This window comes from Macrobrachium nipponense, chromosome 22, assembly GCF_015104395.2.
Source record: "Macrobrachium nipponense isolate FS-2020 chromosome 22, ASM1510439v2, whole genome shotgun sequence".
Taxonomy (NCBI): Eukaryota; Metazoa; Arthropoda; class Malacostraca; order Decapoda; family Palaemonidae; genus Macrobrachium; species Macrobrachium nipponense.
In genome coordinates, this window is record NC_087213.1 from 50,750,756 (window position 1) to 50,774,306 (window position 23,551).

General features: G+C 44.3%; 2 protein-coding genes across 5 annotated transcripts in view; both read left to right on the forward strand.

Annotated features, from left to right (window-relative positions):
• Positions 1-23,551, forward strand: part of LOC135198266 (uncharacterized) — a 49,872-nt gene that overhangs the window by 1,463 nt on the left and 24,858 nt on the right. Inside the window, exon 3 of the mRNA XM_064225836.1 lies at positions 261-525. Coding sequence (XP_064081906.1) covers positions 261-525 — 265 coding nt within the window. The remainder of the gene's footprint in view (positions 1-260; positions 526-23,551) is intronic.
• Positions 2,066-23,551, forward strand: part of LOC135198629 (DNA excision repair protein ERCC-8-like) — a 201,661-nt gene continuing 180,175 nt past the window's right edge. For 2 of the 4 annotated variants that reach the window (XM_064226389.1, XM_064226393.1), the window contains exon 1: positions 2,066-2,193. The gene's annotated coding sequence lies outside the window, so the exon portion shown is untranslated. Of the gene's footprint in view, positions 2,194-8,549; positions 8,571-23,551 lie in introns of those variants that run through there. The other 2 variants (XM_064226395.1, XM_064226392.1) reach the window with 2 other exon arrangements.

Sequence of the window (23,551 nt, forward strand, 5' to 3'; positions counted from 1 at the left end):
TTGGAGGATGAAGGGCATCCCTCGCACCAAGCAAGCCAAGGATAGATCCGAGGACGAATCTGCCTCCTCCACCGCCAAACTCCTCAACCTTTCCCTGCACAACCTCCCAAACCTCGACATTATATCCTCAACCCCTCATCCTGTCCTTACCTCCGGCCTCCTGCTCTCCAACCTCTTCCAACTAGAATTACCCCTAAGGTTATTCTCACGACCCCTGAAAAATCTTACCCTGTCCCTATGCATATTTCCCCGACCCCAAGTTCATTCCCTCCACCTCCACACCGCCAATAGTTCCCGTTTTACGAGTGGAAATGGGAACCCAAACCGAAGTATCGCCAATTGAAGAAAAGGACATGCAAACCGAAACACCGTCAATAGCTCCCGTTTTCGATGTTGAAGCAGGAACGCAAACTGAAGAGATCACAGTCCCAAGGAGGGACATCAAAACCCAGACATACAAGCGACACCCGAGTGTAATTGGCGACACTCAGACCGACGTCATTCTCGTGGGAGACTTTACTACCAGTAAGTTCCTGCTAACCTACGATGAGTTCTATTCATTTATATATAGGTCTTTGCAACAATGGATATGGATATGATGAACAACTGTAAGCCCAAATTCTTCACGAAGTCCAGGACTTGGAGATTATAGTCTCCCAGATGATCTCCTCGAACCGACATATCGCTACAGAACTCCGCCGCCTGTTAGTGTTTTTTTCCCCCCGTTTTTCCACGACGATAACTTTTTCGATTTCCTTACTGGCTATCTCTGACTCGCCAGGACTCATTACTATCGATCTTTTTCTCCTACTGATGGGTACCTTAGGGTTTAAAGGGGTTTATAGCATTGCCTGTTCACCTTTCCTTTCACTTGCAAATCATACCATGTCACCTGCATATCCCATTGAGATCATAAATAAAGGGCCACTTCATATCCTTAAACTCACCTTTCCACCTGCAAAATATTCATATTACCTACGGGCTGCTCTGTAAGCAAGAGCCCGTGCTGGCATAAGGCCAGCGTAATCTCAAACAGCAACGGAAATGAGTTCGATCTCACTCCTTGTCTGACTCAGTCCTCACAGATGGACGGGCGGGATTACGTCACGGAAAACTCGTGCACTAGTTTTTCGCGACAAGACTGTTTCAGAGAACAGATAAAAAAGGGCCCAAATTAAGCAACGCAGATGGCAACTATGGCGATTGCAGTCATCAGTAAAAGTTGTAGCACGGTGAAAATAGGAAAACCGTATTGGAAAGGATTAACGATGCCATCCTAAATGTATACCACGGAAGTCATAAAACTCGACAAGAAAAGCATAAATTAACTTCAATAAGTAGACAGTCAAGTATATAGAACAATCCTGAAAGAACCAAGTTACACTGCAAATTGTGCGTTGAGATCCGAAATAGGGGCCTCTCTGCCACTCAAGATATGAAGAATATGCTATTCTATCTAAAACATACACTGGACAATGGTGGAAATAGGCTTCTATACAAGATAACCTTGGATTAATATGAAAACAAGAAACCCCCTTGGATTATGCAAGTAAAAGAATATATGAAAGAATTCAACATAAATTTAAGTAAAATTGAATTTGTTAAAGGTAAGTAGTTAAAGAGATAATAAATAACTGGGACAGAAAAGCATGGTAGAGAGAAATAAATGACAAGACAACATTATAAGAATCTATAGAAATAGAAAATATAAAGAAAACTTAAGAGAAGAAATCTAGCGTGATAACGCTGAATAAGCAATGCTGCATGGCCAGTTAGGCTAGACTAAGTACAGTAGGATTAAATTAGAGGAATAGACTAAAAGGGGAAGATACAAAATGTTTGTACTGGGAAGGAAAAAAATGAAAACTTGGAACATTTCTTACTCTACTGCCCAGCATATAATGAAATAGATATAATTTTCTGCAGCAGCCATATCATCACAAAAATAAAGAATTGATTGCTAAAATACTTTAATTAACAAATCTGCTGAACGGGAGATTGAAAATGGGAAAGAATTTTTAAAAGAATCACGGTATTACAGAGAAAATAAATAAATAAATAAACACAAACACAAAACCAGAACACGACAGGCAAAGGAGCCGTTTCAAAATAAATCCTGCCTACTACTACTACTAATAGTGTTTACTTTAGTAAGATTTAACCTCCACAAGCTTGTAGCGTCTACTATTTCAGGTTAGTTTTGTAAGCTTTCTCTACACCCATCTTGTAACTTTACAATTTCAAACGTAGATAAGTAGTGAATAAGTGTAAGTCCCTGATCTTGTCGGCAAAAAGTGGCAAATATTCTCTTAGCCACGAAATTAGGCAATGGTAGTTTTTGGAAAGCTTAGATAGGGTAGATCACCACGGCAGGCCAACCAGGCCACCTACAATCAATGCTTGCCACCCTCCGAAAAAGTACATTATAACGCGTCCTGATACCCGAGATGGGCATCAGTCGCGACTTGTTGTAGGTGAGAAACGGAGCTAAAGACCTCTACTCTCCTTTTGAAGTAAGTATTTTCTCCAAAGTTAGGGTAAAACATCACAGCAGGCCAAACAGGCCACCTACAATCGAACGCTTGCCACCCTCCGAAAAAGTACATTATAACGCGTCCTGACACCAGAGATGGGCATCAGTCGCGACTTGTTGTTGGTGAGAAACGGAGCTAAAGACCTCTACTCTCCTTTCGAAGTAAGTATTTTCTCCAAAGTTAGAAATTAAGGCCAAATTTTAAGATTTAAACAGAGGGTACTGAAAATGGCGCCCACGGCAGTGGAAATCTCACCAAAACGCTTTAGAAATTTTTACTTACAACTAAAAATGTTTCGAAGATTGACGCCATCTTGATGTTTACGGAGTCGCTTGTGTCAACAAACTTTCCATTTCCTGTGATAAATCCGTACACCACTTGTACCCACAGACGCTGGAGCACTTTTATCACAACAATCGAAACACGATTTCTCACCAACAACAAGCCAGGAGTAAACAGCTGTTTTGGTAGAAGATGACGAGAAGAGCGTGCTCTTAGCTAATTTTTAAATAAGTAGTAAAACATCAATATTTTACATATTTATGATGATTAAATTTTGAAAATGTTCGTTATTGGAAAAAGTAACTCGACTCTGACTCAAATTAATAAGTAATTATTTTTCTGAATTAGAAACGTTCTTTTTAAGTTCTGTATTATGACGTCACGACATCTTGACTTTCGTACCTATGTAAATAATTGCTATACTCAACTGTCATTGCAGAACAGGGGTTACAGTAATTTTCATTGCAGATTGTTATCAGCTATACATGTAATTGTTTATAATCGTAATGCGCATATATGTATATCTTTATTATTACTTTTTGGATATATGAAGATGTTTTACTGCTGGATTATCGCCGTAGTGTGACGCAATCGTTTTCGGTCCATGGGCCCTCTGTTCTGTTTTCGCACCATAAGAAATTATGGGGCCGAATTTTTGCAATGACCAGAAAGTCGTTAAAGAGGAAAGTTAGCATTGAGGGGCATATGTTTGACTGAGAAAAAATACAAATTTATTCAATAGCTAGCTTGTAAAAAAATACTTGGTTATAAAAAACTTGATTGACACCTAAGCAGCATGTCACTATGGGTTTCAGAGACAGTGCAAGCACGTTTTTGGGCAATACCTATTTCTGTAACGAACACTCGTAACAGAACGAGATTTTGCTTTAGTGCATTACACCCAGTGCCGTAATTTATAAGGGTATCGTGAATCACTAATCGTAAAGAATAACGACACTTGTCCTTGTACCAAGAGACAAAAACACTCCATTATGCAGAAATGGATACGACACGTGTATAAAGCTCCACCTACCCTCTCCCCACCCCCCCCCCCCTCCACCGCCATCCCTTTTCTTCTTCGTCCTCTGCCTTCCTTTCTCTCTCTCTCTCTCTCTCTCTCTCTCTCTCTTCTCTCTCTCTCTCTCTCTCTCTATCTCTCTCTCTCTCTCTGTTGCCATTCGGTATGTGTTGACCTCCAAACTGGGTATAAGACTACACACAAAACGTTGAAATTGGTGAAATTAGGCTATGTATTGGAAGTATATATACATAAATATTAAAGCAATTTATCATTATTGCATTACTATGACAACTAGAATTCATGGAAACAGTTAATAATAATGGAACGGCGTATGTGTGAAGCCTCCACTACTGTGGCAACGATGATTTGCCATCTTAGCATGCAAACATTAAAGCATGCAAACATTAAAGGTTACATTTATTTCTGGCATACGATTATTAAAGAAATTCAAAATACTAATAAAGACTGAAACCAATCAATGAAAAGTGCTAGCAAAAACAAAAAAAAAGCAAAAAAAAAAAAAAAAAAAAACGTAGTCGTTCCTCTGCACTTTTCCGTATTCGTTCCTCTATGGTTTTCGGCAGCCAGATGTACGAAAACGTTAGAAACATTTGATTTTTATCTACTTTAGAAATATCTGTAATTTTTTATTTTCGGGTAATTTGGTTGTAAAAAAGGGATAATATACATGAATTAAATCAAAATTTTTAAATAACAAAGTAAAATTTAAACTAAATAACTAACGAGTAAAGTAAACAGTTTTTAGGGAATAAAACTTTGCGGTTTCGTCCGTCTGTCATTGTCCCTGCTGTTCGTAAAGTTGTGTTTATGGCGCGCGCGCTTAGAAACCAGGAACAGCAATGGGTGGGTTTAAAGTGCAATGTGGAGTGAAACTGAGACCAAATGTGTATAATAACAATCAAATAAGCACTGTGGAGTTTCAGTTGTGATGGCAGTAAGGATAAAACCGCCCCGATTACAAGGTAAGAATGAATTCACAGTTTCAAACCATAACCCCTGGGGGGAATAACAAGTTTCATACTTTCACTAATATAGGCAACAAAATGTTGTTTTATTGTGCTGATTACAACTGCAATCTTGAGTAAGATCAATAAACGTTACATACATACGCTAACATTGTTCAAATGAGTGCTGGGAAGGCTGGGGAAAGATGGTGGCCGTCACTGATGAGAACCGTCCATGCAAAACGTAGCCGCCATATTGGATTTCAAAATTCAAAACTGCCTTGAAAACATATTTTACGAAGAGCTTCACATGCTTATTTTAGTTCGTATGGGGCTTTCATATATCACAATATGTTGACGAAACTTTCCGTCTTTAAATGGTATGCTTAGAGTTGCAATTGTATTCATGTTTCACCAATTAAAATATCGAGTGAATAAGACCCGTCCACCGTGATGAGGGTTGGCCTGTTGTGATATTCTACCCTATAAATTAAGGCCAAATTTTAAGATTTAAACAGAGGGTACTGAAAATGGCGTCCACGGCAGTGGAAATCTCACCAAAACGCTTTAGAAATTTTTACTTACAACTAAAAATGTTTCGAAGATTGACGCCATCTCGATGTTTACAGAGTCGCTTGTGTCAACAAACTTTCCATTTCCTGTGATAAATCCGCACACCACTTGTACCCACAGACGCTGGAGCACTTTCATCACAACAATCGAAACACGATTTCTCACCAACAAACAAGCCAGGAGTAAACAGCTGTTTTGGTAGAAGATGACGAGAAGCGTGCTCTTAGCTAATTTTTTTTAAATAAGTAGTTTAAAACATCAATATTTTACATATTTATGATGATTAATTTGAAAATATTCGTTATTGAAAAAGTAACTCGACTCTGACCTCAAATTTAGTAATTATTTTTTTTTCTGAATTAGAACGTTCTTTTAAGTTCTGTATTATGACGTCACGACTCTTGACTTTCGTACCTATTGTAAATATTTGCTATATTCAACTGTCATTGCAGAACAATTTACCAGTTATTCATGCAGATTGTTATCAGCTATACATGTAATTGTTACAATCGTAATGTGCATATATATATCTCTATTTATTTCTTTTTGGATATATGAAGATGTTTTACTGCTGGGATTATAGCCGTAGTGTGACGCAATCGTTTTCGGTCCATGGCCTCTGTCTGTTTTCGCACCATAAGAAATTATGGGGCCGAATTGCAATGACCAGAAAGTCGTTAAAAGAGGAAAGTTAGCATTGAGGGGCATATGTTTTGACTGAGAAAAATACAAATTTATTCAATAGCTAGCTTGTAAAAAATACTTGGTTATAAAAACTTAATTGACAACTAAGCAGCATACCTACTATGGGTTTCAGAGACAGTGCAAGCACGTTTTTGGGGGTCAATACCTATTTCTGTAACGAAACACTCGTAACAGAACGAGATTTTGTTTGCTATAGTGCATTACACCCAGTGCCGTAATTTATAAGGGTATCGTGAATCACTAATCGTAAAGAATAACGACACTTGTCTTGTACCAAGAGACAAAAAACTCCATTATGCAGAAATGGATATGAACACGCGTAAAAAGCTCCACCTAACCCCCCCCCCCCCCCCCCCCCCCCCCCCCCCCCCCCCCCCATACCCCCCCCCCCCCCCCCCCCCCGCCCCCCCCCCCATCGCCACCCCTTTCCTTCTCTGTTCCCGTGTGCCTTCAGTCTTTTAAATGGTATGCTTAGAGTTGCAATTGTATTCTTGTTTCACCAATTAAATATCGAGTGAATAAGACCCGTCCACCGTGATGAGGGTTGGCCTGCCGTGGTGATTTACCCTACCTACCCATAACCTAATTGGGGGAGCCACTACAGATCCGGGGACGATCGATTTTCGCGGGAAAAAATAGCTGAGAATAACGTTTTTGGCCATTTTTTGTAATTGACCCAGTAAAAATATAGCCTGAAAAACATCAAACGGTAAAGGGGGGACCCAGTGGGAAACCGAGGAATTTTTGGGTGGGGGGAAGCGGCGTAGGACTTTCACGGCGCACGTAACTCTCATTTCCCGGTTTTGAGACCCAGACCTTTGACCCTTATTACAAAAGTTTGACCTCTTACTCTGCATTCAAGGTTGGCGTATGCTAGGCTAGCCTAGGACCCCTTACATTGCAGAACTTTTGAACAACTAGCCTACACGTAAAACATCTAGCCTAAGATGCCACTAACCGACATAGCCTCCGACCCCTTACTCTGCATTCAAGGTTGACGTAGGCTAGGCTAGCCTAGGACCCCTTACATTGCCGAACTTTTGAAAAACTGGCCTACTTGTAAAACGTCTAGCCTAGGCTACCACTAACCGACATTACATTAGATGCTTAGACCCCACAGTAAGGCCGTGGCGGAACGGCACTTCGCGCCTTATCCGCATTTTTAAAGATTCTTGGCAAGCCTGACATGTTCTGGCAAGAGGTAATGTTGCGCTGCGCGTGCTAGCCACAGGGGTTACAGTAAGGCCGCAGCGGAACGGCGCTTCGCGCCTTATCCGCATATTTAAAGATTCTTGGCAAGCTCGACATGTTCTGGCAAGAGGTAATGTTGCGCTGCATGCGCTAGCCACAGGGGTTACAGTGAATTAGCCACAATACATACAAAAAAACACGACTAGCCTAGGCTATAAATCCCCCCATAACTGTAACATTAAACACCTTCCTCTTTCGCCACGGCCTTACTGTTCAAACATGTGCTTTGGTACTGGCTTCGAACTAACCGAAACACTAGTTTACATACAAAATGCGGCATCATGTATGTTCCTACGTGCCCACAGTGAATTAGCCACGGTACATACAAAAAAACATGACTAGCCTAGGCTATAAATACCCCCCCATAACTGTAACATTAAACACCTTCCTCGTTCGCCACGGCCTTACTGTTCGAACACGTGCTTCGGTACTGGCTTCAAACTAACCGAAAACACTAGTTTACATACAAAATGCGGCATCATGTATGTTCTTACGTGCCCACCGTCGGGCCGATAGATCTGTTCGAACACGTGCTTCGGTACTGGGTTCGAACTAACCAAAACGTACCCACCGCCGGGCAGATAGATCTGTTCGAACACGTGCTTCGGTACTGGCTTCGAAATAACCAAAACACTAGTTTTAAGGCTAACAAAAATTGATATACAATTTACCTTATTCACATTTCAAAGTCGCTGCTGTGCCGAACTGATACCTTCTTACCGAACTTGCTGTTTGTACAGCTCCACATGTAAATCGGTTGGCCCGTGGCCTCGCTGGTCCCATGTTTCGTGAACCGTCGACTCGCTGTGTTGCAAGTTGTACACTACCCCGAATAGTCCCCAAGTAACCCTTCTCTGTACAACCTTTTCTAAATTCGTTGGTGTTTCGTAGGAACTCGATCAGAATACTAATACACAAATGCGTATATTTATTGAACTCGTCCGCTGTAACACTTTTCAGAAATAATACTGCGTGCGTTCTATCCATGACAGCGGTGGCGAACGGAAAGGGCAAATTTTGTGACTGAAGGTATGATTGTCTGATTCATATTCATGGGACACGTTTTTATTGGTTGGAAGGAAGTTAATCCATGTCCCTTGGGGATGACCTGGGTCAACCTGATACAGGATTAGTTTGATTTGAAATTCCCTCGTTGGGGGCGGGCCGACGTACAGCGCCTGTCCGCGGCTAACTCAAGAACTACGGGAGCTACGACTGCCGTGTCAGCCTTCACATCAAGTGGGTACTTAGAAAAATTTACGTTTCACGGTATTTTGGTGTAAATTGGTCGGAAAAGTGACTTTTCGGGTATATTTTGGAATTCTGGACAACTTTTATTCTACGCATTTTGTTATTTGGAGTAATGGTTCTGGAATTATCGGATCTGTCCCCTGATCTGCGAACTACCCAACCAGATTTTAAACATTCAGAGCACACATTAAAAGGTAGGAAAAGGATATTTTCAAGGTAAAACTTCAGAAGTATGCTGCACTGGATATTAAAAAAAGGCACAGGATATTGGTACGGCAGCTGTATCGCTGATTGCAGTAGATATTGATATGGCAGTGAATTGCGCATGCGTCAATTTCAGACATCCTGCCGTACAAATAACATAGTGTATTGGGGATATGTCAGATTCCGTCAGCGGTACTGTATTGCTACTAGCTATTGACTTGCTGTAGGTACAGCAGTTTGCTAATCATGCAGCAGTTGCCGTACTCTTTTGCTAAGAGCTGTAGGGGGAAACACCGCAGTGGATCCATCGTCATCACGTGGATGAGCCTTATTCACTCTATATTTAATTGGTGAAACAAGAATAAAACTAGGGTAAAACACCGCATGGCCTGCAGCAGGCCAACGTCTATCAATGCATGCCACCCTCCTAAAAAGTACATTATAACGCGTCCTGACACCGGAGATGGGCATCAGTCGCGATTTGTTGTTGGTGAGAAACGGGGCTAAAGACCTCTTCTCTCCTTTCGAAGTAAATATTTTCTCCAAAGTTAGAAATTAAGTCCAAATTTTAAGATTTAAATAGAGGGTAGAGAAAAGGGTGTCCACGGCAGTGGAAATCTCACCAAAACACTTTTGAAATTTTTACTTACGCTTCAATATTTTAGAAGATTGACGCCATCTCGATGTTTACGGAGTCACTTGTGTCAACAAACTTCCCATTTCCTGTGATAAATCCACACACCACTTGTACCCACAGACGCTGGGGCACTTTCATCACAACAATCGGAACACGGTCCCTTACCAGGACGTTTTTAAGTAAACAACTGTTTTGGTAGAAGAAGACGACGAAGCGTGCACTTAGATAATTTTTTAAATAAATAGTAAAACATCAATATTTTACATATTTATGATGATTAATTTAAAAATATTCGTTATTGAAAAAGTAACTCAATTCTGACTCAAATTTAAGTAATTATTTTTCGGAATTAGAACGTTCTTTTAAGTCCTGTATTATGATGTCACGACATCTTGACTTTCGTACCTATTGTAAATAATTGCTATACTCAACTTTCTTGCAGATCAGTTTACCAGTTATTCATGCAGATGGTTATCAGCTGTTCATGTAATTGTTATAATTGTATTGCGCATACGTATATATCTTTATTATTTACTTTTTGGATATATGAAAATGTTTTACTGCCGGATTATCGCCGTAGTGTGACACAATCGTTTTCGCTCCCTGGGCCTCTGTCTATTTTCGCACCATAAGAAATCATGGGGCCGAATTTGCAATGACCAGAAAGTCATTAAAAGAGGAAAGTTAACATTGAGGGGCATATGTTTTGATTGAGAAAAATACAAATTTATTCAATAGCTAGCTTGTAAAATATACTTGATTAGTACAAAAAACTTGATTGACAACTAAGCAGCATACCTACTATGGGTTTCAGATACGTACAGTGCAAGCACATTTTTGGGCAATACCTATTTCTGTAACGAACACTCGTATCAGAGCGAGATTTTGCTATAGTGCATTACACCCAGTGCCATAATTTATAAGGGTATTGTGAATCACTAATCGTAAAGAATAACAACACTTGTCCTTGTACCAAGAGACAAAAACTCCATTATGCAGAAATGGATACGAACATGCGTAAAAAGCTCCACCTACCCTCCCCCCCCTACACTGCCACCCCTGTCCATCCTTCCTTTGCCTTCCTCTCTCTCTCTCTCTCTCTCTCTCTCTCTCTCTCTCTCTCTCTCTCTCTCTGTTGCCAATTGGTATGTGTTCACCCTCCAAACTGGGTATAAGACTTACACAAAACGTGGAAATTGGTGAAATCAGCCTATGTATTGAAAGTATATATACATAAATATTAAAGCAATTTTATCATTATTGCATTACTATGACAACTAGAATTCATGGAAACAGTTTATAATAATGCATCGGCGTATGTGTGAAGCTCCATTAATGTGGCAACGATGATTTTGCCATTCTTAGCATGCAAACATTAAAGGTTACATTTATTTCTGGCATACAGTTATTAAAGCAAATCAAAATACTAATATAGACTTAAATCAATGAAAATTGCAAAAAAAAAAAAAAAAAAAACATTATACTAGTAATCCACTTATCTGTAGTCTGTTCCTCTATGGTTTTCGGCAGCCAGATGTACGACAAGGTTAGAAACATTGGATTGTATCTACTTTAGAAATATCTAATTTTTTGGGGTAATTTGGTTGCAAAAAAGGGGTAATAGACATGAATTAAATTAACATTTTTAAATAACAAAGTAAAGTTGAACTAAATAATGAGTATATAAAGTAAACAATTTAGGGAATAAAACTTTGCAGTGTCGTCCTGCTGTTTGTAACTGTGTTTGTGGTGCGTGCGCTTAGGAACCAGGAACAGCAACTTGTTTAAAGTGCAATGTGGAGTGAATTGAGACCAAAATGTGTATAATAACAATCAAATAAGCACTGTGGAGTTTCAGTTATGATGGCAGTAAGGATAAAAACCACCGATTACAAGGTAAAAATGAATTCAGTTCAAACCATGACCCTGGGAATAACAAGTTTCATACTTTCACTAATATAGGCAACATAATGTTGTTTTATTGTGCTGATTACAACTGCAATCTTGAGGAAGATCAATAAACGTTACATATATACATTGGTGTCCATCCGTGACCAGACCCTTCCATCCACACGTTAGCTGCCATATTGGATTTCAAAACTGCCTTGAAAACATATTTTACGAAGAGCGTCACATGCTTATTTTAGTTCGAATGGGGCTTTTATATATCACATTATGTTGACGAAACTTCAGTCTTTTGAATGGTATGCTTAGAGTTGTAATTGCATTCTTGTTTCACCAATTAAATATCGAGTGAATAAGACCCGTCCAGCGTGATGAGGGTTGGTCGTCCGTGATGTTTTATCCTAGGTACATCTTTAAGCATACCATTCAAAAGATTGAAGTTTTGTCAACATAATGTGATAGGGGGAAACACCGCAGTGAAGCCATCGTCATTGCGTGGCCAACACACCGACGATCACGGCTGGACACCCTCCGAAAAAGTACTTATAACGCATCCTGACACCGGAGATGGTCATCAGTCGCGAGTTGTTGCTGGTGAGAGACGGAGCTAAAGACCTCTACTCTCCTTTCGAAGTAAGTATTTTCTCTAAAAGTTAGAAATTAAGGCCATATTTTAAGCTTTAAAGAGGGTAATGAAAAGGGTAGCAAAAGCAGTGCAAACTTCACCAAAACGCTTTCGAAATTTTTACTTACGATTAAATAACTTAGAAGATTGACGCCATCTCGATGTTTGCGGAGTCGCTTGTGTCAACAAACTTCCCATTTCCTGTGATAAATCCGCACACCACATGTACCCATAGACGCTGGGGCACTTTCATCACAACAATCGGAAGACGGTCCCTTACCACGACGTTTTTAAGTAAACTACGGTTTTGGTAGAAGAAGACAACGAAGCGTGCACTAGATAATTATTTAAATAAATAGTAAAACATCAATTTTTTACATATTTATGATGATTAATTGAAAATATTCGTATTTTGAAAAAGTAACTCAATTCCTGACTCAAATTTAAGTAATTACGGTATTTTTCGGAATTAGAACGTTTTTTTAAGTCCTGTATTATGACGTCACAACATCTTGACTTTCGTACCTATTGTAAATGAATTGCTATACTTAACTTTCTCGCAGAACAGTTTACCAGTTATTCATGCAGATTGTTATCAGCTATTCATGTAATTGTTATAATCGTAATGCGCATATACTATATCTTTATTATTTACTTTTTGGATATATGAAGATGTTTTACTGCCGGATTACCGCCGTAGTGTGACGCAATCGCTTTCGCTCCCTGGGCCTCTTGTCTGTTTTTGCACCATAAGAAATTAATGGGACCGAATTTGCAATGACCAGAAAGTCGTTAAAAGAGGAAAGTTAGCATTGGGGAGCATATGTTTTTGAATGAGAAAAATACAATTGTTCCGATACGTAATACAAACCATCGGTCCTTTAACAATAGGAAGTAGCTAGCGGCAGCTGGAACGGTCGTAAGCTTCGAACAAGGGGAGAACGGTAGTTAACTGCTTGTCCGATCGTCGCGCGGGCCGTGGTGAGACAAGACGTGTTCGTCATAGCTCTGCCCGCTATTGTCGTTGCTTTGGTTTATTCGCCCGTAGAGTGTGTCCCGGGCTGGAGGGGCGTAAATGCGGCGGATTCCGATCCTTTGTGGATGTTGATCCACATGAAGTGTGTACTCGTTGTCGGGGGCGAGAATGCTCCCGAGGCGAGCCCTGTATTACATGTGTAAATTGGTCCGAGGCGCAGTGGGTTCTGTACGAGGGCAGGAAGAGACTTAGGCCTGCAAAGAAGTCATCGGAAAGCTCTCCAGTGACTCCTTTGGTTACCGATACTTCGTCTTCCTTCCTGCCCCCCGGTCAGCCCCCACGGTTTGCTCCTTCCCCTGCGGTGGGGGTAGCGGAGTCCTTCTCCTCACTTGATCCGTCGAGTGTGGAGGAGGGCGCTCGCTACCTGGACGTCCAGTTGTACTCGGGGTCTTCCGTCCGCTCTGGGTGGGGTTCGTCTCCCCCCAGGCGCGAGGGAACCCTCTAACTAACCCGACTGTTGCTTCCGCAGGTGTGCACCAGTGAAGGACGACCTGGGACAGGTGTGGGAGTCGCTGGGGTTGCAGGGAGTGCCAAGCATTCAAGGGTTGATCCAGCGGTTGGCGGGGTCGGCAGTGGTCACACATGGTGTAGTGACCACCACCACTACTACGATCACGACTCCAGCCTATGGCATGCCGCCGCATCTAGTGTACATGCCGCATGTAACGACGGTGACGCCGACAGCTGCGGTACAGAGACCTCTCGCTGCTGTGTCAAAGAGAACCGTGCCACCGCCACCTGGGTTCTTTGTGCTGCCGACCCCGGACTTCCGCTGCCCTAAAAGCTCTCCCTTAGACTTGCCGCCAGTACCGAGAATGCAGGTAGCTGCCGACAGGACGCTTGGCTCTCCTGTGGTCGCTGCCGTACCTGCCGTACCTGTTGCTGTCCCTGCCGCTCCCGCTGTTCCAGACGCTGCTGTTCCTGCTATTCCTGCTGTTCCTGTACCTGTTCCTGTCGCTCCTGTTGTTGGTGGGGCTGCTCCAGGCTCAGGTCTTTCCGGACAGGTGCAGTCGGGCCCTGTTGCTTCGGCAACTGCCCCGGCTCCCTCCTGGATGGAAGACCTGACGTCTGTCCTGCGGAGCCTGGCGAAGAAGAAGAGGAAGGTGTCGTCGTCGTCTTCGTCATCGTCGCTTCGTCGTCTGTCTGCCTCCTCTCCCCTTCGGGACCTTCTAAGGGCCCGTCTCGCTCAGGCGATTCGGGGAGCTCTTCTGCTGGGCCTCCTGCTCCCGTTGGGAACAGGGGCCCGTTCTCTTCTTCTGCAAAGAAGAAGACGACGGGGACCAGAGGAGTACCAGCCTCGGGCTGCACTTCCTCGCCTGGTATTAGCCGGTTCTGCCGCTAAACCAGGATCCGCCTCGGCTTCTCGTTTCGCGAGAAGTACCGAGTGGACGGTCTTCCTTCCCCCGCGGGAGACCGTCCAGTCCAGAAAAAGTCTTGACGCCCGAGCTCGCTCGCCGTCAAGACCGAAGCGCGGAGCAGAAGACTGGCGAGAGTCGTGCAGATGACTCTCGCCAGGCCAGTGGACGCTCTCGCAGCGACCAGCTGGCTGCTCGGGTAGACGTGACGGTCTCTGACCAGCCACGGGTTGAGGCGAGGAAGGGGTCCCTGCGGGCGTCGGTACCAGCGGCTCGACGCGCCGAGAGGACGCTCACCGGTCTCACCGCGACAGCGAGCCTAGCAGGTCACCTGACCGCCGCTCCCATCGGGACCGGGCGGAGACAGTAACCAGCAACAGCTCGCCTGACGCTCGGGATCGGGGTCGACGTTCTCAGCCGAGCCTCTCGCCCCAGGCGAGCGGCAAGGCTAGGCCTGCTGCTCGATCACCACCGCAGGTTGGGGATCAGCAGCAGCCCTCCAAGCACGCTGGTCCTGCCAGCGAGCGAGGGGGGAGCGTCAGGTCTGCCTCTCCAGTACCTTCAACTCCTCGGGCTACACCGGGAGGAGCGAGGTACCTAGAGTGATCGCGAGGGGTGCGCCGCTCGCGATCCCGCTTATGGACGCCGTACGACCACCAGGCACGGTTTTAGGACCGGCCAGGACGTACGCGCAAGTAGCTGGAGGCGACCGTGAGGGGTCCTGTCGCTTTCCTCCTTCCTGAAGGAGGAGTATCTCGGGATCTGTTCTTGCTGGAGGGACTGGACGGTCCTACTCCGCAAGACGCAGTTACTCCCGAGATACAGAGGAACTTTGCAGAAGTCATTAAGCTGATTCGTCAGCATAATGGCCTTGCGGAAGGATCGCCGCTACCACCGTCCGAGCCCACGTCTCTGCTCGAGTCATTTTGGGGCCCGAAGAGGGAACCCAAAATGATGGTGGGACTGCCGCGATCAGAGCTTGCAGACTCGGTCCTGGATCAGGTGGAGAATCTCGTCTCAGGGCGAGAGGATTTGCTGAAATCCGGACGGTCTTCCAAGCTGCTTCCTCCTCCCCTACAGCGTCAGAGGCGTTTCTATGTGCCATCGGAAGACCCGATACCGCCGAAACAGGTTAACCCGGAGTTAGCAAGGCTGACTCCAGGTGTGTCCCTGCAGCAGCTCCTGTCAGAGAACCTCTGGTTCTCGCAGCAGGAGGCACTTGCCCTGGAATCTAACCGCTATGGCAGCATTCCAGGCAGTCTCTTGGCTGGATTTGTGGTCCCTCACAATATCCAAAGTAGCGGCCTCTCTGGGAGCTCTGCTCTCGAAGACGACGCTTCTTTCAGGAGACTGTGCCAGTCTGGAGGAAGAGCTATCTCTTACCTTGCCCATCAGACTGCTAACCTGTGGGCCAACTTGGTTCTTCGACGTAGGGACGCAGTCCTTACCCGAGTGACCAAGGGGGCTGGGCGTGAGGCGGCACTCGGGCTTCGCAACGGACCCATTAGGAGTTCCTCCGCTCTCTTTCCCGGAGAGATGGTGGATGCTGTGGTGGAAAGGCGGCATACTGATGACAGTGACCGCTTAGTTCACCAGGCAGTCTCGAAGGTTACTGGGCAATCTTGAGTAACTGCGGCTAAGCCTAAGAGTTTAGCTGGCGCTTCCACGGTGGCTAAGACGGTTGCTCCGCCTAAGCCTCGTGTGAAGACTCCGTGTTGTTTCGACTTCTGCGAGAGGAGGCCGTACCAGCCCTCCTCCCAGACCTCCTTTCCCCGAGGAGGTGGTGGGAAGAAGTCGAAACGAGGTGGGAAAACGCTAGGGACGGCGTTCCCCCTCACCTGCTGCCGGAAGTGGGGGGGTGCCTAGCAGCCATTGGGCAATTTTGGCAGCGCTACGGCGAGAACTGGATAGTAGACGTCCTTCGGGAGGGATATCTACTACCCTTCGAGTCTCGGCCCCCCCTCATCTCCAAACCGGTCCATCTACAAACCTATGTCCGGGGATCATCAAAGGACAACGCTCTTCGACAGGAGATCAAGACCATGCTGGCGAAACGAGCTGTGGAAATCGTAGAGGACCAGTCACCGGGCTTTTACAGCCACCTCTTCTAGTGGAGAAGGCATCTGGGGGCTGGCGTCCGGTGATAGACCTCTCTCCCTGAACCGCTTCGTTCGCACGACTCGGTTCACGATGGAGTCGGCACGCTCCGTGCTCGACTCGATCAGGGGGAACGATTTCATGCTTTCAGTGGACTTGAAGGACGCGTATTTTCAAATACCCATCCATCAGTCCTCCAGAAAGTACCTCCGCTTCATCTTCGACGGGACGGTGTACCAATTCAGGGCACTTTGTTTCAGTCTGTCAACCGCCCCACAGGTGTTCACGCGAGTGTTCACTCTGGTGTCAGCTTGGGCCCATTCGCACGGGATACGTCTTCTGAGGTATCTCGACGATTGGCTGGTCCTGGCGAGCTCCCGCTCGCAGTTGCTGCAGGACAGGGATCGACTTCTCAAGTTTTGTCACGATCTGGGATTGTGATAAACTACGAGAAGTCCGATCTCGAACCCAAGCAGAAGAATGAAGTACCTGGGTATGCTGATAGACACGGTAGCAGGGCAAATTCAGGAGGCAGCCGGCCGGTTCCTGTCCTCAGCAGGGAACCAGGCAGCACAGCAATGGCAAAGTCGGTATCGAATCGGCCATCTGTCGTCACTCGAGAAGTTTAGTCCCTCACAGGCGTCTTCACCTGCGTCTCTCCAGTGGAGGCTAAGGGAGAGTTGGTCTCAGGCGAAGGATCCTCCTTACTTTCCCGTGGCTCTCACGGAAAAGGTGAGGCAGGACCTAGCCTGGTGGCTCGACGACAAGAACCCTCGTTAAGAGGAGTGCCCATCCGCACTCCCCCCCCGGAGATGCTTCTGTTCTCAGACGCATCGACCGAGGGATTGGGCGCACACCTGGAGGAGTTGCTGACTGCAGGTGTGTGGGACCATCACGAAAAGCACCTTCACATCAATGTCCTGGAACTCAAGGCGGCGTTCTACGCTCTCCAAGAATTTCAGGACCGCTTGGTGGGACACTCAGTGGTGTTGATGTGCGACACCACAGTAGTGGCATATGTCAACAAGCAGGGGGGCCTAGTCCCTTAGTGGGCTCTTCCGCTTCACCAGTTGACGGTGCAGGTGCACGAGTGGTGCCCACGGCTCACTCGATAGAGCTGTCAGCACGCTACATTCCAGGCAAGGGAATGTAGTAGCGGACAAGCTCAGCCGTCGGGATCAGGTGATAGGAACCGAATGGTCTCTACACCCAGACATGGCGGAAAGGCTCTTCAACCTGTGGGGGCGACCGGTCGTAGACCTGTTCGCTACCCGGCACAACAGAAAACTGCAGGTTTTCTTTTCAGCCGTGCCGGACCCATGGGCAGCTGCAGAGGACGCTCTCCAACACCCCTGGGACAACCTCTTCGTTTACGCCTTTCCTCCCTTCTGTCTGATTCGGAAAGTGATCAGCCGAGCGCTGACCACCCCGAATCTCAGAATGATCCTGGTGGCTTTCCCCAAACGACCTCAGGCCGTTAGGTATCCGGTACTACTGCTGGCTCTTCTTGCGGAAGCACCGAGAGACGCTACCCCAGTGGCACAATCTTCTAGCCCAGCCACACGTAGAACGGTACCACCAAGCAGTCCAGTCCCTTCAACTTCACGGCTGGCTGTTATCCACCATCTCTTGCGAACGAGAGGCTTTTCTCGTAGCGCAGCAACAGAGATGGCTGGACACGTCCGACAGTCCTCTGCAGCTGTGTACCAGGGGAAGTGGGCCGTCTTCTGTGGTTGGTGTCATAGACAGGGTCTGTCTCCTCTCAGAGCCACTCTTCAGCAGGTAGCAGATTTCCTCGTGTTTCTTCGCCGAGAGAAGCTCCTCTCAGTACCCACAGTTAAAGGATATAGAGCCGCCCTGGCTCTTGTCCTAAAACTGAGGGGACTGGACATCTCGAACTCGTTCGAGATCTCCTTGCTTATGAGGAGCTTCGAAAGGTCTTGCCCACCCAGGGAACTCAGGCCCCCTGCGTGGGATGTGACTCTCGTCCTTGGAAGTTTGACTCGAAGACCCTTCGAGCCACTCCGAGAGTCGTCAGACAGGGATCTGACCCTCAAGACCCCTCTTCCGTTGCTGGGCCCTGGCATCGGCGAAGAGAGTAGGGGAACTACATGGTCTTTCTTATGATGTGAAACACACCAGAGGTTGGGGATCTGTGACGCTCGATTTCGTCCCGAACTTCGTAGCTAAGACTCAGAATCCGTCGATCCCTGACGACAGGTTCGAGTCTTTCACGATCCCTTCCCTTCTGGACTTCACCGATAACGATGCAGATGAGATGCTGCTTTGTCCTGTGAGGGCGCTACGGCGCTATCTGAAGAGAACTCGGCACCTCAGGCCTGAGTGTCGACGCCTCTTCATTAGCACTGGGGTTACCAAGAAAGAAGTATCCAAGAACACGCTTTCTTTCTGGCTACGTGAGGTGATCAGGAGAGCGTACGAGGCTGATGGTAGTGACGACATCCGTACGCTCCGACCGAGAGCCCACGAAGTCAGAGGTATCGGACCCTCCTTTGCGTTCCGTAAGAACTTCTCCGTGGCGCAGGTCTTGAAGGCAGGTGTCTGGGCCAACCAGACCACCTTCATGTCCTTCTACCTTCGGGATATTGCCCACAAGTCCTTGGATACTTTTTCCTTGGGACCTGTGGTGGCTGCTCAACACGTTGTGTAAGCTTACCCAGCACCCGAGCAGGCAGAACAGCATCGATTCCTGGTATGACTGGGAGAATGAATGTGCGAATGAGAGTGTGACTGGCTTCTCTTACCATCTTTCTCTACCTCTACCTGTGGGCAGAGGATACGGTCGTCCACCATGCTGGGAAGGAGTCAGATGCAGGTAAGCTACTCGACCGAGGCTCCCTCTATCCCATTTCACTAGGGATAGGAGCGTATATCCACCACTTATCCTACAAGGGGGAGAAGTGGATGCCTACATGGAGACAAACCCATGACTTTATATTTGCTCCTGTACAGGAACAAGTTTTTACAAATGCTAGTACGAAGAGATACGCTTGCCTCTCTCTTAGTACTCGGCCCAGAGGTCTGACCATTGATCCTGCGGTGCACACCCCGATCAATCGGACAGAGGCTTGGATCCCTCCCTCGCTCTTACGACCAGGGAGGCACTCCAAGGATGGACGAACACCAGTCTGTTCATTCAAAGACTCAGATTCCTCCCACCAAGAAGTGAGTCTTCCTATTGTTAAAGGACCGATGGTTTGTATTACGTATCGGAACAAATGACAATTTGTCGAAAATTGCATTTTTCCTAACTATACAAACCTGAGGTCCTTTACATATAGTCCCTCCTCATGCCACCCCTCACTCTGCGTATTTTGCATGGGCCAAAAGCAAAAGTGATATGTTTACCTCACTGTGACGATCGGACAAGCAGTTAACTACCGTTCTCCCCTTGTTCGAAGCTTACGACCGTTCCAGCTGCCGCTAGCTACTTCCTATTGTTAAAGGACCTCAGGTTTGTATAGTTAGGAAAAATGCAATTTTCGACAAATTGTCATATTTATACAATAGCTAGCTTGTAAAAAATACTTGATTACAAAAAACTTCATGGACAACTAAGCAGTATACCTACTATGTGTTTCAGAGACAGTGCAAGCACATTTTTTGGCAATATTTCTGTAACGAGATTTTGCTAGAGTGTATTACACCCAGTGCCTTAATTTATAGGGGTATCGTGAATCACTAATCGTAAAGAATAATAACACTTGTCCTTGTACCAAGAGACAAAAACTCCATTATCCAGAAATGGATACGAACACAGCAGTAAAAAGCTCCACCTAACCTCTCCCCCCACCCCCACCGCCATCCTTGTCCTTCTTACTTCCTTCTCTCTCTCTCTGTTGCCAATTGGTATGTGTTCACCCTCCAAACTGGGTATAAGACTTGCACAAAACGTGGAAATTGGTGAAATTAGCTTATGTATTGGAAGTACTATATATACATAAATATTAAAGCTATTTTATCATTACGTATTGCATTACTATGACAACTAGAATTCATGGAAACAGTTTATGATAATGCATCGGTGTATGTGTGAAGTTCCACTAGTGTGGCAACGATGATTTTGCCATTCTTTGCATGCAAACATTAAAGGTTACATTTATTTCTGGCATACAGTTATTAAAAAAATCAAAATACTAATATAGACTTAAATCAATGAAAAGTGCTGGCAACAAAAAAAAAATATAATCCACTAATCGTCGTCTGCTCCGCGATGGTTTTCGGCAGCCAGAGATGTACGACAAGGTTAGAAACATTGGATTGTATCTACTTTAGGAATATCTGTAATTTTTCGGGGTAATTTGGTTGCAAAAAAGGGATAATAGACATGAATTAAATAAACATTTTGAAGTAACAAAGTAAAGTTAAACTAAATAATAAGTAAAGTAAACAATTAAGGGAATAAAGCTTTGCACCTCATAAACAGTGTCGTCCTCTGCTGCTCGGAACTGTGTATATATGTAAAGTTTATTGATCTTACTCAAGATTGCAGTTGTAATCAGCACAATAAAACATTTTGTTTCTTATATTAGTGAAAGTATGAAACCTTATTCCTGGGGTCATGGTTTGAACTGAAATTAATTTTTACCTTGTAATCAGTGGTTTTATCCTTACTACCATCACAACTGAAACTCCACAGTGCTTATTTGATTGTAATTATACATGGTTTGGTCTTAATTCACTCCAAATTGCACTTGAACTACGTTGCGGTTCCTGGTTCCTAAGCGGTCACTCCGCAAACACAGTTACGGGCAGCACACAAGTAAACTGTTTATGCCCTTGATTGTTTACTTTCTCATTATTTAGTTTAACTTTACTTTGTTACTTCAAAATGTTTATTTAATTCATGTCTGTTATCCCTTTTTGCAACCAAATTAACCCCGAAAAATTACAGATATTTCTGAAGTACATACGAGCAGACGCCAAATGACTCATCATTGCCAATCTAGTGGAGCTTCACACATACGCCGATGCATTTACAAACTTTTTCCATGAATTCTAGTTGTCATAGTAATGCAATAATGATAAAATTGCTGTAATATGTATATATACTACAAATGGATACGCTAATTTCACTTATTTCCCTGCTTTTGTGTAAGTCTTATACCCAGTTTGGAAGGTAAACACATAACAATTGGCAACACTGATAAACAATTGAAGAGCGCGAAGAACGCTGTAGGTACCGTTCACAAGCAAAACTGTTGATATTTGAGTCAGGAATCTAGTTACTTTTTCAACAACAAATATTTTCAAATTAACAATCAAGAATATGTAAAAATATTTATGCAATTCATGACCTTATACTGCCGTTTAACTATTTATTTAAATAATTATCTAGTGCACGCTTCTTCTTCTACCAAAAATCGAAGTTTCCTTGAAAAAGTAGTGGTTGGAAGTTGTCGTTTACGATTGTTGTGATGAAAGTGCCCCAGTGTTTATGGGTACAAGTGGTGTGCGGATTTAGCCCAGGAAATGAGAAGTTTGTTGATACAAGCTGCTCTGTAAACAGCAAGATGGCATCAATCTTCTAAATATTGGTAGTTGTAAGTAAAAATTTTGAAAGCATCATGGAGTTAGTGTGCACTGTGTAGAGCCAGACTTTTCATTACCCTCTGTTTAATCTTAAAATAGGCCTTTATACATATCTAACTTTGGAGAAAATACTTACTTCGAAAGGAGAGTAGAGGTCTCAAGCTCCTGCTCTCACCACCAACAACTCATGACTAATGACCATCTCCGGTGTCAGGATGCGTTAAAGTACTTTTTCGGAGGATGGCTTCAAAGGCGGTGGAGAGTGGCTCAGCTAGTCCAGTCTGTTGTTTCCCCCATATGGAAGTGCCATATGAATAAAAAAAAGCATACCTATGAGGTCTTCATAAAATATGTTTTCAAGGGAGTTTTTAAATCCAATATGGCGTCATCCGCCTTTGGTCCCTTTCGTAACCCGCGTGGTCCTTATATCCTTCCCAGCCTTCCCAGCGCTCATTTGAACAATATTAGTGTATAGTATATTATCTAATGTTTATTGATCTTACACAAGATTGCAGTTGTAACCAGCACAATAAAACAACATTTTGTTGCCTATATTAGTTAAAGTATGAAACTTGTTATTCCCAGGGTCATGGTATGAACTGAAATTCATTTTTACCTTTTAATCGGTGGTTTTATCCTTACTGCCATCACAACTGAAAATCCACAGTGCTTATTTGATAGTAATTATACATATTTTGGTCTTAATTCACTCCAAATTGCACTTGAACTACATTGTGTTTCCTGGTTCCTAAGCGGTCACTCCACAAACACAGTTGCGAGCAGCACACTACTACACTGTTTATGAGGTGCAAAGCTTTATTCCCTTAATTGTTTACTTTACTCATTATTTAGTTTAACTTTACTTAATGTTACTTCAATATGTTTATTTTTAATTCATTTCTATTATCCCTTTTTTGCAACCAAATTAGCTCAGAAAAATTACATATCTCCAAATTAGATACAAGCAGACGACAAAATGATTCATCGTTGCCAATCTAGTGAAGCTTTACACATGCGCCGATGCATTTACAAACTGTTTCCGTGAATTACAGTTGTCATAGTAATGCAATAATGATAAAATTGCTCTAATTAGCATGTGAGGTCTTCGTAAAATATATTTTCAAGGCAGTTTTGAAATCCAACATGGCGGCAACCACATGAGGTACCGTTAGTAATCACAGCGGAGCCACCATCTATCCCAGCCTTCCCAGCACTCATTTGAACAATATTAGCGTATATATGCAACGTTTATTGATCTTACTCAAGATTGCGGTTGTAATCAGCACAATGAAACAACGTTTTGTAGCAATATTAGTGAAAGTATGAAACTTCTTATTCCCAGGGTCATGGTTTGAACTGAAATTCATTTTTACCTTGTAATCGGTGGTTTTATCCTTACTGCCATCACAACTGAAACTCCACAGTGCTTATTTGATTTTAATTATACATGTTTTGGTCTTAATTCGCTCCAAATTGCACTTGAACTACGTTGCGGTTCCTGGTTCCTAAGCGCTCACTCCACAAACACAGTTACGGGCAGCACACAAGTGCACAGTT